Source organism: Caloenas nicobarica, chromosome 11, assembly GCF_036013445.1.
Source record: "Caloenas nicobarica isolate bCalNic1 chromosome 11, bCalNic1.hap1, whole genome shotgun sequence".
Taxonomy (NCBI): domain Eukaryota; kingdom Metazoa; phylum Chordata; class Aves; order Columbiformes; family Columbidae; genus Caloenas; species Caloenas nicobarica.
In genome coordinates, this window is record NC_088255.1 from 9883361 (window position 1) to 9900319 (window position 16959).

Here is a 16959-nt window from a genome sequence, read left to right on the forward strand (position 1 = left end):
CTATGCTGGCAGCCCCACTGTTTTTCTTCTGACTGCTCTCAAACAGAAGTACTCACAGCATTACTTCCCTGAGCTTAGACCTGAGGAGATACCACTGCTTTAGTCGGGACTTATACTCAGTGAAGAACAGGCTACCCGGAAAATGAGAAGCGAAATTCTTTAACTTCTGGGTTGAGGTTGGGTTCCTCTTCAACTAACAACTCCCATCTGGCACTTGGACACAGTACCTGCAAGACCTCCTTGGTACAGGTACTTAGCATATTTATCTGCTGTCTTCTTCAGCAAATAACCTAAATTGAAAATGATTTTGAAATGTAAGTACTTTCAAAATATAAAGCCTTATTTTTTAGGTAAAGTAAAATAATTGAAGTTTTTAGTATAGCTTACTGCTATTGCAAGCAGCACAGAACTTCGCTCTGTCCTAAAAGCAACAGAGAAGTGAGACGCTACAGAACAGACTCTGAAGAGTTTGACACAGACAAGACAAAGGGTGCCACACTTCACTGATCCGCTCCCTCTGAAAAACGAAACACCACATGATCACACCAAGTCAAGGGGGAAGAGGAAATAAAACTTGGTCACATAAAAATGTTAAGGAGAAAAACTTGAAAATAAATTCATACCTCGGCCAAAGTAAAAGCTAAGTATGGTTTCCTAAAGTTTACTGGGGAAGGCAGCTGGGTTTACAAAGCAGAAAAATGGAAATCCTGAAGCATAAACATACTAATCCAAATCTGAATTAGAAGATCCAAGAATATGGATCACATCTTCCCGTGACTATGTGCTGTATCGGGAATCATAAACTGCGTGTCGCAGATGCAAAAACCAAGGGAGCCAAGAGCATCTGCTTGACAGCTCAGCTACGCAAGTGTCAGCGCATTCAAGGTGAAAAACGTTTTCCTAAATCAAACTCCACTGCATTTGTCACCAAACATTTGTGCTTTTACACATCCAGGACAGTCCAAAGCTAAGTCTCAGGAAATGCATTCAGTGAATTAAAATTGCTTTTGACTAATCACATGCACTTTTAACCTTAACAGCAAAGCACTGTCAGAAGAAGTGACGATTCATTAGTAAGTCACTCTAACAGAAATAACAAAAGCTACCACCAAATGGGCAAGCGTCATTCATATGCTTTAGATGCTCCTTGTCTAAATCTTCTTCCCATGTATTTGGTATCTCTCAAGCACCAAGGGAACGCTGCTCACCACTGCGTGATACAGCAGGTAAGCTGAGATGGAGAGCTGGGTGACAAATGCTGCCGTCTCGGTGCTGCCAACAAGACGCCAGCAAAGCTGTGTTTCACGGGCACGGTCCTGTAGGTCAAGCTTGCCGAGAAGGCGGCTCAGCCTCCTCAGCTGCAAACTACCATTCAAGAGCTACAGTGAGGAAAATTCAGCATGTTGGTGGCTCCTGAAAGCTATGTGGGCAATACAGTTCAGCCAGGTGGAAACTCTGAGCAGCATGAATGAGAACTTAAATTTCAAACAGAAGCGAACAGACAGCTCAACTAGCTTCCCACCCCAAATTTGCATATTACATATTTTTCTTACATGAATACCCAATAACCAACTTGCACATAAGAAAACCTGGTAATTCATCACATTTCCCATATTGCCAAGAAACAATCTTTTACTTTAGGTTACCGCAGTTTGATAAGATCTCACCCAAAGCTAAGGTCAGGTGTAGTAAATGCACTCTCACAGGTGTTCTGGACTGATGGCAGTATTTTACACACCAGATCTTACCAACAGCCTCTCTCCGAATCTCTCTCTTAAGTTTCTCAACATTTTAGACAACTGGTGAAAAGCTGAAGCTGTTAATACCCAGTACCTGGGAGATTGCTTCCCTCATACACAGTTCTTTTTTCCCCACAAACTTCATGACTTTATCCATCTGCTTCAGTATTTGCATCCTTCTATATGAGTAAGACTCCTTCATCTGCAGTAACAGAAAGCACAACACTGGCTCTTGAGTTTATTTGAAGGTACTCTGGAAGTACTTAGTATTGATGAGACTCACCAGCATGTTAATCTTCCCAGCTCACAGAATGGACTGTGAGAGCTTTAAAGGAACAGAGCAAAGTAGATTGAGTGCACAGAAGAATACAACAGTTGAGCTACCTAAATATTAAGCAAGCCACAAATTTTAATAAAAGAGATGCACCAGTGTCACCCTACCCCCACAACTCATCAAGGCATTTCACTCCCTTGGGCTCTTGTGACTAAGTATAATATTTCATTAAAGATCCTGTTCATACTGGCTTATGTACTAGGGAACACACTAATTTTAGAAAACTGATTAGCTAGTTCTTTCTAACAGAATGTTATTGTAGCTAAGGTCAGATTTTGCACTGAAACTATGGCAACAAAGCCACAGTATTCTTTTGTCTACAAGGTTGGGGCTAGGTTTATTAACAGTACTGTTCTACTTAATAGCTAAGCACTGCTTTTTGGCAATCCCTCCCCCGATCCTACCTGAAATACCCTGAACTTTCCACAAGGGAAAAAGCTCAGACCTGTGAGAGCTGTTGAGAGAGAAGGAACATTCACACCAGTACTTCGCTTATTTCTTCATTTTTAGGACACGGTCACTACACCAGCACATTTCCCATCGTCCTGCACAGTGTGTCCCATCAGCATAGAATTACTACCCCCATTTTTAGACAGGCAAACAAAGTGCACAGATCATAAAACTTCACTCTAGGAGTCCAACTAAATCCCTCCTCATTCTTTTGCAGCATTTTTCGTACAGCATTCCAGTTATGCATATTAATGGCTACTTCCTATTTCAAATGGGCTTTGCTCTGCCTTCATCTAGATGCAAGACACCAAAGATGAAAGCACTTTAAAACCAGAAGCTGGCAGACAGCTGTTTGACCACAGCATTCTCAGTTCAGATCAGCATGGAAACGCAGCCCAGCCTGTGCAAACCTTTCCTGTTATGGTCTTGGTACCACATCACTACGACAGAGAAAAAAAAAAAAAACAACACAACAACACACAACAAAAAAAGCCTCAAACAAACAAACAAACCTCACCAAAACCACAACATGCTAAATCATCTCAACTGAACAGATATTTACCCAATCATTTATTCACTGTTTCAACAAAGCACATTGGCATCATGGAGTCAGAATGTCTTCAGCACATCCTGGTGCTTCAGCACACAAAGCTACCAACTGGACTACAAACTTGTCTTGTTCAATTGGCCAGTAAAGAACCACGCTGCAATAAATATAGCAAACCAAATAAAACCAGTTTTCTGATTCACTCTCCATGACAATATTCACCATCCTGTGTTAAAGAACAAACAAAAAAAAAGGACAAAATAAAAAAGGCTTCCCTTTGGCTCCTGCATCCAATCACTATTGGATTTCAAAGCAAAACAAGCAATTTTTGAACGCTTAAATAAATTACAGAACACAGCAGGTACACAGGGTATAAGGTCTATTCTCTAACTGTGCTTATAACAGGAGAGCTCCAGTTCCTCCTCTGCTTGCTAATATAGGAAACCACGTAAGCGATCCTTGATGAGCCTGGCACTATCACAAAGCCTGCGGCTAACAATGTCTGGAAAGGAGTGGTGCTGATGTCCCTCTGAAGTCTCCAGGGCCAGCAGAGAAGGCAGGGTCCATCCCCCACCATCTCACCTGCAGAGAGGTGTGTTCATTCGAGTGGTGCGTCAGCTCTTGATTAGCATTCCCTGTCTCACAGGGTCTTCTAAGCTTCGGCAGATACAAAGCACATTTGTCTGTATGAAAATACAATGCTTCTGACTCTTCAGTTTTTCGAAATACCTAAATGCCACAGTGACAATCGCCTATAACATCTGCTTGTACGTAGGATGCAGTGGGCTAAAGATTTGCATTTTAGAGACAGTGCTCAGGATTTCTTCATCATAAAGGGCATCACATTCAAATGCATACTAGCGGTTGGCAGTTCTCTAGTACAGTTCTATAAATACTTAGAATCATACCAAAGGATTCCTCATCAAGGCAGCAAAAATGTGTTTTGGATATTATAACCATATCCTAATTCAGCAAGATTGAAAGATTTTGCCTACACAAAACGACCAATGCTTCAATTTTAAATAAATTACAGCTACAGGATTAGACTGTATTTTTCTCATTTTTCTCTTCCATCATGCTAACCCTAAGTTTCTTTTGATTTTACACTAAACCATGATCTTAGTACCCTTTTTGAAAAGGGGCTAAGAAACAAATTTTGTCTTCTAATGGCATTTGGTTCTCAGGAAAAAAACAGAAGTTAATTAAGTAGGTGTTTACTATTGCTGCCCCACTTCCTACTTTCAGTATTTAGCATGTGCATTTTAGTCTGTCTTGAACATCTCAAAACCAAAAAGGAGTCACTTTGCTATTGCAGGCAACATACTTCTCTTCAAGATCACCATGCTAAGCTTTGAATTTAGCACTCAAGCACTCTCAGAAGTTCTACCTCCTGCATGAAAAACAAATCCTGCTATTAAATTTGCTAATACATAATACAATACAGAGTGAAAAAAGCCATATTTAGATATTAGTTTAAATATTCCTTAAAGGAATCTAGGCACCTTAATAATATACCCAAACATTTCACCAGTATTAGAAACCCCAAGTTTGAAGAGAAAAAGGAGCCTGAAGTCGGCCATGCAGCCCAGGTCTATCACCCCTCTGCTTCTCACCATCATTCCAGGAATAAGCCCTCAACTTTTTGCAGAACACCCACTCCAACTCATCTAATATATGCAGAAAGTCATACAGTTCAGACTATTTCACATCAAAGTTTAAAAAGCAATCTGAGCTGACAGAATTGCTTTCACAAGAGTAGATTTGGAAAAGTATGCATGGAGAGCATATGGAGGGCAATAGGATTTTGAAGCTTCACGCTTATCTGAAGCTGAACACATGATACCTACTAAAGGCTGATAGTGCAAAAAATTCTTCTTGATGAGTACAAGGAATGGTACTGAACTACCTTAATGTGCACTTCTATATACTGCTGATATTTTTCCAAAACTAACAGGCAGATGTAACTGGGTATTCGTTTTAGTTTGGTTTTTAATATTCTGAAGTGTTTGGGAAAACTATGTATGTGACCCTTCAACTGAAAATTCCCTTATTCTCAGTTCTAATGCCAAACTATAAGCAAGCTTGCATTGGCTAAATAAGACTAAATAATCCTGTATGTATGCAACATAACTCCACAGCCTCTATCAGCATGGCATAAGTTATATAGTTTCCTTCTTATTAAATAAAGCAGTGTAGAGGCTTCAGATCATTGATGGCAAAGCCATGAAGAACAAAACATAACTAAAGCATTTCTGTTATGGAGAAGTGTATTGACTTTCATCAACACTGAGCACAGTGTGAATTTAAGAGAAATCCAAAGAATTGGCATGTGTAGACATATACATATTTTTAATACATACATATTTCTATATTACAGCTTCTTTGTAGTGCCCACGTAATTTCTTCTACTGAAGCTGAGCTTGCAGTTCAAAGACTGAGATCCTCGGTGCAGCCCCTAACTCTTCATTGGACTTCATGAAGGCAACATTCAGAAGGAGCACGCAGTATGGATCAGGATCCAAAGAACAAACAGAATTTGAACTACTCATCTTCTGCTTCACCATGAGGGTATTTTAAGTCTAAGATACGGGTTCATTCCTTGAACATCTTGCCAAAAAAAGAGTGTTGCCCAGCAACTATGAAAACAATGCTCTGGAAGGAGGTGGCTGCTGGACAAATTAACCCAGTAAGTGCCCTTTTCCCCTGCGTTTCACACAGCTACTGCAAAGCTTCTGGATCCCTGGCACACAGATCCTCATCCCAAATAAAGAGCCATCAGGAATCTCCTGAGAAGGCTGTCAGACAGACTGCTTTGCTGTAGTAGAAGCGTCTTGCATGAAGCAAACATATTTAGCTCAGCACAGCGCTACGTTCCAACACAAAACAAACAAATAAAACCCCTGCAAAGGCACACACGAACTAACAGAGCACAGAAGCAGCAGGTAAAGCACAAAATTATCAGCCCTGGGCTCTGCTTCAGCTTCACCACCATCGCTGGGTCTGACTTTAATTTGCAAACTAGCTATCCATCTATGTGCATTTAAGTATGAATGATTCCTAAAGAAACACTGGTGCCCTCAGCCTGGCTAGAGGGTCAGCTGTAGTTCATACTTTCCACATAAACCATGCATCTTAAAAAGATGTTCATTTATAGTCACTATTCAGATGCAGAAGCATACTCAAAGACGGCAATTAGGGCAGCGATTCCAGCTTTATAAAAATACCTAAAATGTCTTTTTTTTTTTCTCCTCTCTAAAGCAGTACAGATAACCAAGGAACTGTCGCAAACTTTCTTTTTTTGGAGACTCATACAACTAGGATTTTTTCCAGGAATCTCATCTGTACACACTATATTCAGACCAGTTAAGTAAAATACTCTTCTGCAAGAATTTTCATAGTAACATTTTTAAAAAGAAACACTCTGATGATACTCAACATTTTGCAAGGCAGTTTTAGAGGAGTTTTGAATTAGTTTGAGCTTAAAACATGAGGGGTGAGAGAAACCTCACACCCAAACCATCATATTTAAAGTGGATTCAGAAAGCCAGAATTAAAAAAAAAAAAAAATTCCACTGAAATCTCAAAGACCACAATTATCATTCAGCCTCAGCCACTAACTTCAGTTGTTATCTACTTCTGATTTGGACAGGGAAAAGAAAAAAAAAAAAGTCAGCCTTCACATCTTCAAGTGATCAGGCTAATATTTTTAAGGACCTAGAGGCACAACAGCATTTAATGTGAAGTAACACCTGGTAAACACTCATAGTAACTTGAAGGTGCTGGACTAATACCTTTTCCAACTCCAGGACTTCAGATTTTTCCACCTAATATACTCTCTGAATTATTTTATTTTTTCAATGTCTCATTTATACTTTTAGACCTCACTCTCAGCTTACCTGAACTCTACCCCATCTCTCTCTCAGCCTCCTCTTCCATTTCGGCTCTTTCAGGGCTCCACCACCACCAGATCAATCCATCAGCCTACTTTTTCCACGACTTTCGTCAAAGCCAGCCCTCGTGTCCTCAAGATACCTCTGCACATTCCCTTCTGAGCAGACGAAGGCTCTATCACTCCCATCTCCGACTCCAGTCGTGCCGCTGCAAATCATTGTGTTCAACCCAGCTCTTCCAAACACACACCAAGCTCCTCTTGCTGAATTTTCCTTGGGACAACTTGAAGCCAACATTTTAAAAATGAGTGACTTACTAGCACACAAAAGACACCTGTGTTTCAGCTAGGAAGTGCTTGCTTTTCAAAATGTGTTCCTCAGGCAGGGACTATTCTCAGACCACAAGCAGGTTATCAATGTTCAGTGACAGCATATACTCGGGGCTAAGTGTTACTGTCAACGTCTCCTATGAGAAAGGCTCCCTGCAGGAAGGACTGTGCACACACACCGGTGCTTTGTGCACAGCACCTCTGCTGTGTTTCAAGGATCTAAAGTAGAAAGGAAAGAAAACCCACCATCCTGTAGACCAAGGCCTTGCTGCTGCCATGAGATACAACTGACTAAGTGTAGCCTAGGCAACAAGACTTTTTAAAACCTCAAACACCCATTGCTAAGGAAAAAGCAAGATGGATTAATGCTGCTACTCAATATATATACTTTAGTTTCACACTGTATTTTCTTAGAGTCATGTATGCAAATCCAAGGCAGTAAGTCTTGTTTCTAGTTATCTCTCACCGCTTTAAGCATGGGAACTATATTTACAACTGTTTTACATCTGCCCACAGAAGACAGATCTGCTCAGAGAAGCTTGGAATTTCATTTCTTAAAAATACTACCCAGAGCAAGATCCTCGAGACTGACCACAAACTCACACATTCAGTGCTCCTCCCAGAAGGTGACTTCAGATTTGACAGACCTGTGTCTGGACACCTTAAGGCACAGCTCATTCCAAAGAGGATTTGCACATAGACATAAACCAGGTTATAGCATAGAGGTGTTTTTCCAGTATTGTGTAAAGGTATAATGTAAATCACTTACATTTGATTAATTTTGGTCCTACTCTAATGGAATGTTCAAAAGTTCTCAGTTACCAGTGCCAGTGTTTTGCTCCCATTCAAATTCAAACCAAGATCGTGCTGCTTTTCAGGCCTCAAACTGCAGCAATCCTATCAGCTGAGATGATTAGTACAGACTTTTGAAATCACCAAACAAACGTGGGCGCCATGTACAAAGTTTACTGGATACCAGAACGTTTCTACATCAGTTCCCACCCCAGGCTGCTACTCTACAAAAGGTATGTCCATGCTACTGATCTGCCATACCTGTGACACTGCCCAAGACTAAATCTCACGTATGGAAAAACTAAATATTGGGACTATTGAATTGCATTCACCAGATGCCCATGGTTGCTTCATAGCCCAGATGTAAATGTTCTTGTTTGGATAAATACACCTTAGGGAAGACCTTGTGTTCCATTTCCAAGGGCGGTATTTTTTGCAAGGTGCCATAAAAACACCAAGTAAGATTGCAGAGACACGGCTGTAGCTCTGGACCTTGCCAGAGACATCCCATGCAACACCCCAGACAAGCTTCTCTGTGCCTTTGCTCCATAATAAAACAAAAGGGTAGCTCCCATTTCTGTTGAAGAGGGTGCGATAAACTTCATTATTATTTCTTCTGACCATATTTAATGTGGAAAGCATTTTATCTTAGACTACACTTATAAAGCATGTGTATAAATAACAGAAATGCCTGCTAACATTTTATGACTTCTGTTGCCATTTACCATTAAGCATAAAAGCATGAAAGCTTTAGTGAAGTAACTACAAAGGTTGGAAAAGGTTCACACCATTCTTTCTCCATGTATAAATTATAAGTAATATGAGAACATTTACAATGTCTAACCACAATGTTTTATGTCAGACAAATGTGTCTCTGTACTTGCAGTTCCTAAACTGTGCTAGAAAGAATTGCCTTTTTCTCATTCTTTTCTCTCTCTCTCCCCTCCCCTCCTTCTACACCCAGCAGTCTCAGTCAAATCTGGCTTTATTCCTTCGTGTGATTTTACCATCAAGAAATGCCTAGAGTCAGAGCTCTAGTTCACATAACACCATTGTTCCTTTTCTGGAGAGCTCGACACTGAATGCTAAAACTTCCCCAGGTTGCCTCTTCAAGTATTTGAATCAGTTATTTAGTTTTCCAGTAAACAGGGAGAAAAACCAACAGGAACTTACGGACTTGGGCAATATTCTAAAAAGAGAGATTCAGTATGTGAGATATCTTCATGTAATGGGGAAAACAAACAAACAAACAAAAGCCCAAACAGCAGCAAACAAAACCAGCAGTACAGAAGGTATATGATTTCCAAGGGCAATCACCTGTAGTTCCATCCAAACCTGAATAGAACTACAGCAATTCTGAGCTTTTGCTAAAGCCAAAGCATAACCCAGGAAACAAGATTTATCCAACAAAGAAACAAGACAAACAGTTGCTGCTACATCTGACAACAGCAATAAAAGGTGTATCAAATTTTTAGAATATTTGCCTGAGCTATCCTTTGGCTAAAACATGCAACCAAAGAGTAGAAATAAAAAAAATTCAAGAAGGGTTCTCCAAACCAAATCCCAGTTAGTGCTTCTCTTCCTGTTTGAGATTTTTTCTTAATCGGCCCTAACCAAACTGTGCAAAGAAGTAGACATTAATTTCTTATCACTAAGCATAAGTTTCCTGGCAGAATGAAAGCAGAGTCAAATATAGTTAATATCGAATGAGGTCAGACAACAACAGTTGTTGCAAACACTTGCTCCTTTTCATTTTCCTCTTCTCCGAGATTATAGGTTTGGTACTAAATGGCATGTATGACAGCATGGAACAAAAGAAATGAAACTTACAGAGATCCTGTAAGTTTGAATAGATCCAAAAGCCAACCTCAGTTGGCAACCCCTCACGAAGAATTTTTTCTCACTTCACACAGACAGTAACACTTACATACTTTTTTTTTCCTCATGAGTTAGCCTTCATGGAAGATGACACTAAAATATTCTACAGAAAGCATGGAGATCAAAAACAGTCACACGTGATTGCACAAAATGAAGGATGTCTTCCAACCAGGAGAGTAATCAGCTGTCTAATGAACTTACCTCTGAACTTTTTGGGTGGGTTGTTAAGATCCCCTGCTTCTGGCTGTACAACACACCGATCATCCACAAGGCTGCAAAGAAATAAAAAGTAAAGCGAGATTCTATTCCCTTGCAATTGCTTACATCCTTGTCAGCAAAAACAGTCATTTATTTGCAATATTTTTTCCAAGTGGCCACTTCAGCAGAAGACATTCCCCAAATGCCAACTTATGCCAGATCGTTGTAAGAAGCATGCAGCTATTTTTTACTGTTGCCCAGAGCTATGCTCCTGGATAGGTGGGACAATAAATAAGTCATTGCTCCTGTATACTGCATCATCTTTATGTCCCCTGCTTGAGGTGCAGACAGAACAGCCCATATTCTAGTTAGGTGAGAGACAGGCTTAGAACAATTATTGCCTCTTGGACAGATTTTGAATAACGTTGCAAATGGGTTTACATGAAGGGCAGAGAACAGGAAAATCTGACTACTATGCAGGCTGGACACTGCCCCTATGACCCTTCAAGTATTAAGAAAAGGCAGAAACATTAACTGCCACAATAAAAATTGACTCCCAAGAGAAAGGAAGGCATAAATACACTCCCTCCCACTCACCAGTCATAACCACAAGATAAATCAAGGGGTTGAACTAACCTCCTCATGTTCTACCAGGAAGGAGGTGAACTGGACAAGTGAACTCGAGAGGTTCCAATAGGGAACACCAGGACAGAGCTGCTTCTGTGAACACGCATCAGCAAAAACCCCACAGGGTCAATTCACGTCCCAAAGAATAAACAGTTACAATGCACCTGTCACCACTGCTCTGTCCTTAGCATGCTTCAGATCAACAAGAAATTGCACTTTTACCAAACACTATTTCCAAATAGTGAAAATGCAACTGTAACCAAGTACTTCGTAGCTTCTGATTTGATCCTAAATGACTCAATTGGCCCCTTAAAACCAATCTGTCAAAGAGGCTTTCTACGCAAAAGTAGAAAGTAAAACTCCAAGGTCTTAAAGGTTTGAGGTGTCCATTCTCATGCAGAATCAACTTGAGAAAGATTGAGACCTAGAATATGAGAGTTGTTCCTTGCAGAGGCTGGTTACATGCAGGGAGCATCCTGAGACAACAATTATGGAAAATAAAGTGCATAAAAATCAAGAGATCAGAGAGATTAAGTGGACTCAACAGTTCTATGCATTTAAAATTTGCATATGCAAACATTCACAGTAAATTGTTTTTTCCCCATGGATTTTCTCCCTATTCAGTGTTATATACACATATGTGTGCTCCAACAAAAATGGTAGTATTAATATTTGAACTGACTGAAACACCTGCTTCTAGTGAACAAAGGGTCAAAAACCAAAAAAAATCAAGAGTCAAATGTGTTACTTTGATCATCCCACACAAGGATAATCTCAGTGCAATATATCCCTCTCATCCTGAGATTAAATTGAAAGTAAAGAGGAACTTCCCAAACTACTAAGAAAATAATTTTATAGGGCACAAAACACAAAAGAGGATATATTGTACACCAGTAATCATAATGATGACAGCACTGAGTTTGGGAAACAGCAAAGTCCCGATTAAGCAATAGTCATGTCATAGGAGTAGTAAATAGGAACACTCTTCAAAGATTTAGAACAGCATTAGAATGTATAGTGGTATCTGTTTCTCAACCTTCATCAACCACATGAACAAGTCATTACACATCGTTATGACATAAGACTGTCAAAACTCCACATGGTATAGAGTACAATTACACCAAATCTTTCCTTTGCTTCTTTAATTTTCTCCAGGACAAAGACTAAATTAAATATAGGACAAAACTAATTTGATTATGAAGGCTTATTAAGATTATAATGCATTTCATGTTTCATACAGCAATTGGGATTTCTGGCTTAAATTAGGCTCGGATGATGTGTGGCCATTATATAATCCAGTTATCTTAAAAGAGTACTAATCAAAGAGGATGCTTGTAACACTAAGGGATCTTTAGACCTGTCATGAGAACATCAAGCCTTAAAAATCTATGTGCTTAGGGCCCATAATGTCTAAAAGGACTACCCATGGTGAAAAATATCTGCTCAGCAATGCCATCGAAAGCCACAGCCACTGCATAATGTTCATCATGCACTGTATGGGATTAAACATAACAACTTTCTACTTGTTCTAGAATTATTTACTGCCAAACTTGCTTCAATACTAGGAAGAAAAAAATAGCCAAATGTATAGTATCACTCAATTCGTTTTACCAGTTTTCAGCAGATAGTATTTGGCCAGTTACACAGCTGATCAAACGCTGCAGAGTGTACATGTCATATTTGACGAGTACCTGGGAAATTTGTCAAATACATTTGCCAAATACTATTCAACCAACCCTACTTACTACATCCCTTGCTTTTATCATACCTTCTTTCCCTTCTGGCAGCATCCCATATTTTCTTCTCTTTCCTATAATAGATCATGGTGCATCTTCAGTGTCTGCTTCCTTCTCTGCCCTCTTATTTTCCAGAATCCTAATAGCTAGAGGACTAAACCTACAAGTTAGTTTGGAGTCACTCAGATGAGATTCCAGCCCATCGTTTCCTGCCGAGAGACTTACCAGGATGCTGTCTTTATACCCTGCTTTGGAGCTCCATTTATCAGATGCAGCTGGACAGTAGGCATCAAAAAAATCTGAGAAAGCATGTTGTGTTTGTGCCCACTCACCATATCATCAAGCTTCCTCATTGCTTCTTTGCTACTCATTCAGTATTGAAGTACCATAGCAATGTGTCATGCATGCTATTTGCCTCCTTCTAATTTCTCACTCCTCTGAAACCAGGTGGCAGATGTGCTCTTTGAGCTTCTCATCCAGCCCCCTGCAAGGTCTTCCAAATCAGTACACAGCTCCAGTGCCAGCTTCTGATGTTTGGGGAGATTTCTCCTCAGCAGCAGCTGAGCAGAATAAAACATACCCTGTCACTCATCAGAGCTGTATTTCAATTCCATAGCTTTTATCTGCAAACTCTTCCTTTTCCTATGTGAACAGCTACTTTTTGTTTAATGAAGCGGCATACACTTCTTATGCTTAAGAGGCACTCTCCTACAGAGCACCTACTCTGATGTCTTTGCAGGAGGAAGCACAAAGGAGCTTTGGGGGAAGCACGCCGGGGGGCAGGAGCCGGCAAGGCACGGCCCCCACCGCCGCTCCAGGGTGCTGCCCATTGGCAAAGCTGCAGATTCAAAACATGTTCTCCTTTAACTGGAGAAGTTCAATTTTGTTTGTAAAAGAAACCTCAAATACTGTAAGAAAAGACAAAACTAGTCATAGTGGTTAGTGGTATATAAACAGTTTGGCTCAGGACTTCTTCAGTATTTTTTTTAAACCGCTTACACTGCCTATGCTACATCCTTTTTTCCAATCAGCAGATTGCACTTGGGGTCTATTCATCCCTGACTGGGGGAGAAGGGCAGGGAGGGACAGGACACACAGATGGACATGGGACAGACAACAACATGAGAATCATTTTCTTGCATTCATTCCCTCTACCCACACCTTAACTTGACAAGCTTCTTCCTCCCCATCAAGGCCACCACAACCACACCATAGCCATTGATATGCTCTCCATACTCCCAAAATCTAACTTGCCATATTAGCTTCAGGCCATTTTTATATTTAGGGCCAAATCTCTACATAAAGCTACCTGGCTTTACCCAGTATTTCTTGGGAGTCAGGCTCAGGATAGCTAGCTGAGCCCTAACAGTCCTTCTTACCAATGTTTTTAGTACAAAAGAACAGCTGTTCTTACCCCAAAGTGCTAATAAATCCGTTTGTTGAGCCCTCTGCATAGAGAGAACAAATATCTCCAATATGAAGGAAGCTCGACATCTTGTCGGTCATCTCTGGCTTACTGCCCCTAGAAGAATAAAGCAGAACATTACTATTTATCAGTCAGAATTTCTTGGTATAAGCTACTCGAGGTTACAACAGGACCCTTCGCTTTTGTTTGTTCATTTGTTTCAGAAACTGAACAAGTTCTTGCACTTGAATTTCAGGTTATCAAAGAAAACACAGCATGTCAAAATGCTTGCTTTGAAAAATAAACTAGCAAAAACCAGGCAGCTACTGGCATCCCATTCAGCCATTTCAGTCCAGGCGTACCGACCCATTTCATCCTATGGCAAGAGGGGAAGGAGGAAGAAGAGTGGGCTGCCTCAGGTTAGCGCATGTTATTCGTACCTTCTAAAACACAGCACATTTCTTTCCCAGATTCCTTGTCAGAATCAAAGGTAGGTTTGAGCCTATTTTAAAGGTTCTCTGGTATGCTAGTATGAATTGTAATGTAAAATATTTGTGTGATTCGTGTCAATATTTTTGGTCAGGTCAAAATATTGACATGACCAACACTGAGGTAGCCGCCCACTTTCAGCTGTGGTTCCAAAGACAGCAGTACGTGAAGACCCACTGAATATGCCCGACCATGATGATTTTGCATGTAAAAACATCAAGATCAAGATTTTTCACAAATACTTTAAACTATTTATGTATCAGGAAGCAAATCTCTGTGGAATCAGGAACACTTCAATCTTGTTTTTAAAAAAGATTGCCCAAACATAACACTGAAGAAACAGCTGCTTAGTGTTGTCAACTTCCACAGTACTAAGAACTATCCTTATTTTGTTTAAAGTCCCAAATCCTGAATTGAATGATACAGGACCTGTCATTTAAGTAAAGACAGAAAAGAGAGTTTCTGTCTGTCACAGCAACGAAGAGACAAACAACATGAGTGCAGATAAAACAAAGCCCAACTGAATAGATTTTCAAAGACATCTTTTCCAAGGCCATTTACTGGGTTCTTGGAGATCCTCCTAAGCCATGTTTTTGATCCCCGAGTTCAAAACGCCGCAATATCTGTCTGCTCTTGGGGTTTCAAAGACCAGGCAGACACGCGGCTATTCCAAGCCGCTCCTTCTCGCCGCGGTGACTCGCTCTGCAAGGCAGCCCCGCCGGGGACACTGCCCAGGACCACGCTCCCAGATTTAAGGGAAAATAACTGAAAATACTTCCACCCTCTCCAACAGCACACCCCAATCAGTTTTAAATGGTGTACCACCAGGAAAACTAAGCAGGAGGAAATTATGCTTATTATAGAGCACAGCCCTGACATTGTACAGGGGATAAATATCCCCTTTCACTGAACATTATCTTGTTTATCGGAAGTGTAAGGATCAAGTTTATTAAGCAAGGCTGTAGCTCAACAAGGACAGATTCATGGAGATTTAAAAGCTGCTGTTAATAATGTGCTGCAGATATGAAAGTGCAAGCAAAAACCTGAAGCTATGCTTTTCTTCTAGAAAGCTGCGAATAGCTATCCCTCCTTGCTGCCTCACTCCCAAAGTGGTGGTGGTAATAACAACTTCCATTATTATTAAGTCAAAGCACATTATAGATGTTCTCATGCCTCTAAATCCCTGTGTCATCTGTACAATTAAAGACAAATTCAGGAAACGACGAGAGGTAACAGCCCAAGTTCATATGCAGGGTAAGGAAGTCTCAGCCTCCCTGAAATCAAATCCATGTGCACACAGAAGCAAAATCACCTGGTTTGGGGTTCCTTATTCAACGCCAAGTCCTTCACCCCCTGCACACGTTATACAGTCTGTTCCTATTCTCCCTTGGTAAGTGGACAGGAAAACATCACTACCTATTTTAGGATATATGCCACAAAACATACAGAAATATGCTGAGAGACTGAATTAGCATCACTGGAAATGCAGCTTTCCCCATTTCCTGACTTGGATGTTAACTACAAAGTTTATACTAAGAAACTTTTAAGCCCTGAAAACTAAGATCAGTCCTAAACTAATACAGCCCAAAGCAAAAGGCATCCAAGTCAACAAGAAATGTAGACACTTCCAAACACCCCGTTTTTACAACGGCATGTAAGGTATCCCATTCAGGGAATGACGGGGATTACTCTACTGGACTACATCATTTTTGCTTTAGAAGAGGCAGATGTTCACAACAGCTGCTCCCAAGTGAATGAGAAGGTCAAAATTATTGACTTCCCTCAGGGAAAATTTCCAGGCAAAAAAAAGAAAAATTATCTCAGATCACTGACCGAAACATGGACAATCAAACTCCTGCATTATTTTCCAGAATATAGACTCAATTTTTTTGTATTTTCTTTACTGAGGAGGATCCTGACATACCATAACATATACCATGATGTTGTAACTCCGACATACCATGTTGTATAACCCCTAAAGTAAGCTCTTTTGTAATTTACTGACATTAATAAAATGTTTAGCAGTTTCACCTATAACCATTAGATAGTTATAGATAACATAAGTTAAGTCTGGAAGTAGTTCAAGTACACGGTATGATTGAATTTCATTGCCAATCTATTCACCAGATCCTTTTTAAATTTTCCTGGGCGGGCTTGCAAAGGCATCACTACAGAGTCAGGTTCTGCCTCTGTGCACCTCAGGGTGCTGAACCCCAACCCCTCCTGGTCCCAACCCGGGGAGCCTTGCTCCTCATGGTTGCCGCTGGTCAGCAGCTTTGCTGGAGTCCAGACTTAAGAGTTGATCTGGCTACAATTTTTTAAGGCTTTTCTCAGGCATGCGGTATTCAGCATGTAAGTCCTCGCTCATCCCTTTCTTATATTCTCTTTGAAAACCGTTTTAACGTTGATCAGTGTGCCGTTATCTCCAACACAGCTCGGACAGAGTGTGCCTCCACTGCTCTCACGAAGCAGGCTGCCAATTTCAAGTAGGGTGAGCCTCTTTACAAAATATCTCTTTATCCTATGGCTTACCCACAGTCAAAAG

The 16959-nt window shown here is 40.5% G+C and overlaps 1 protein-coding gene across 4 annotated transcripts in view; it reads right to left on the reverse strand.

Moving 5' to 3' along the window:
• ITPR1 (inositol 1,4,5-trisphosphate receptor type 1) overlaps positions 1-16959 on the reverse strand; it is a 176960-nt gene that overhangs the window by 148739 nt on the left and 11262 nt on the right. For all 4 annotated transcript variants that reach the window (XM_065642841.1, XM_065642840.1, XM_065642839.1 and 1 more), the window contains exons 2-3: positions 13935-14042; positions 10161-10231 (exon numbers count right to left, since the gene is read on the reverse strand). In XM_065642841.1, the coding sequence (XP_065498913.1) occupies positions 10161-10231; positions 13935-14026 (163 nt within the window). In that variant the 5' untranslated portion in view covers positions 14027-14042. The remainder of the gene's footprint in view (positions 1-10160; positions 10232-13934; positions 14043-16959) is intronic.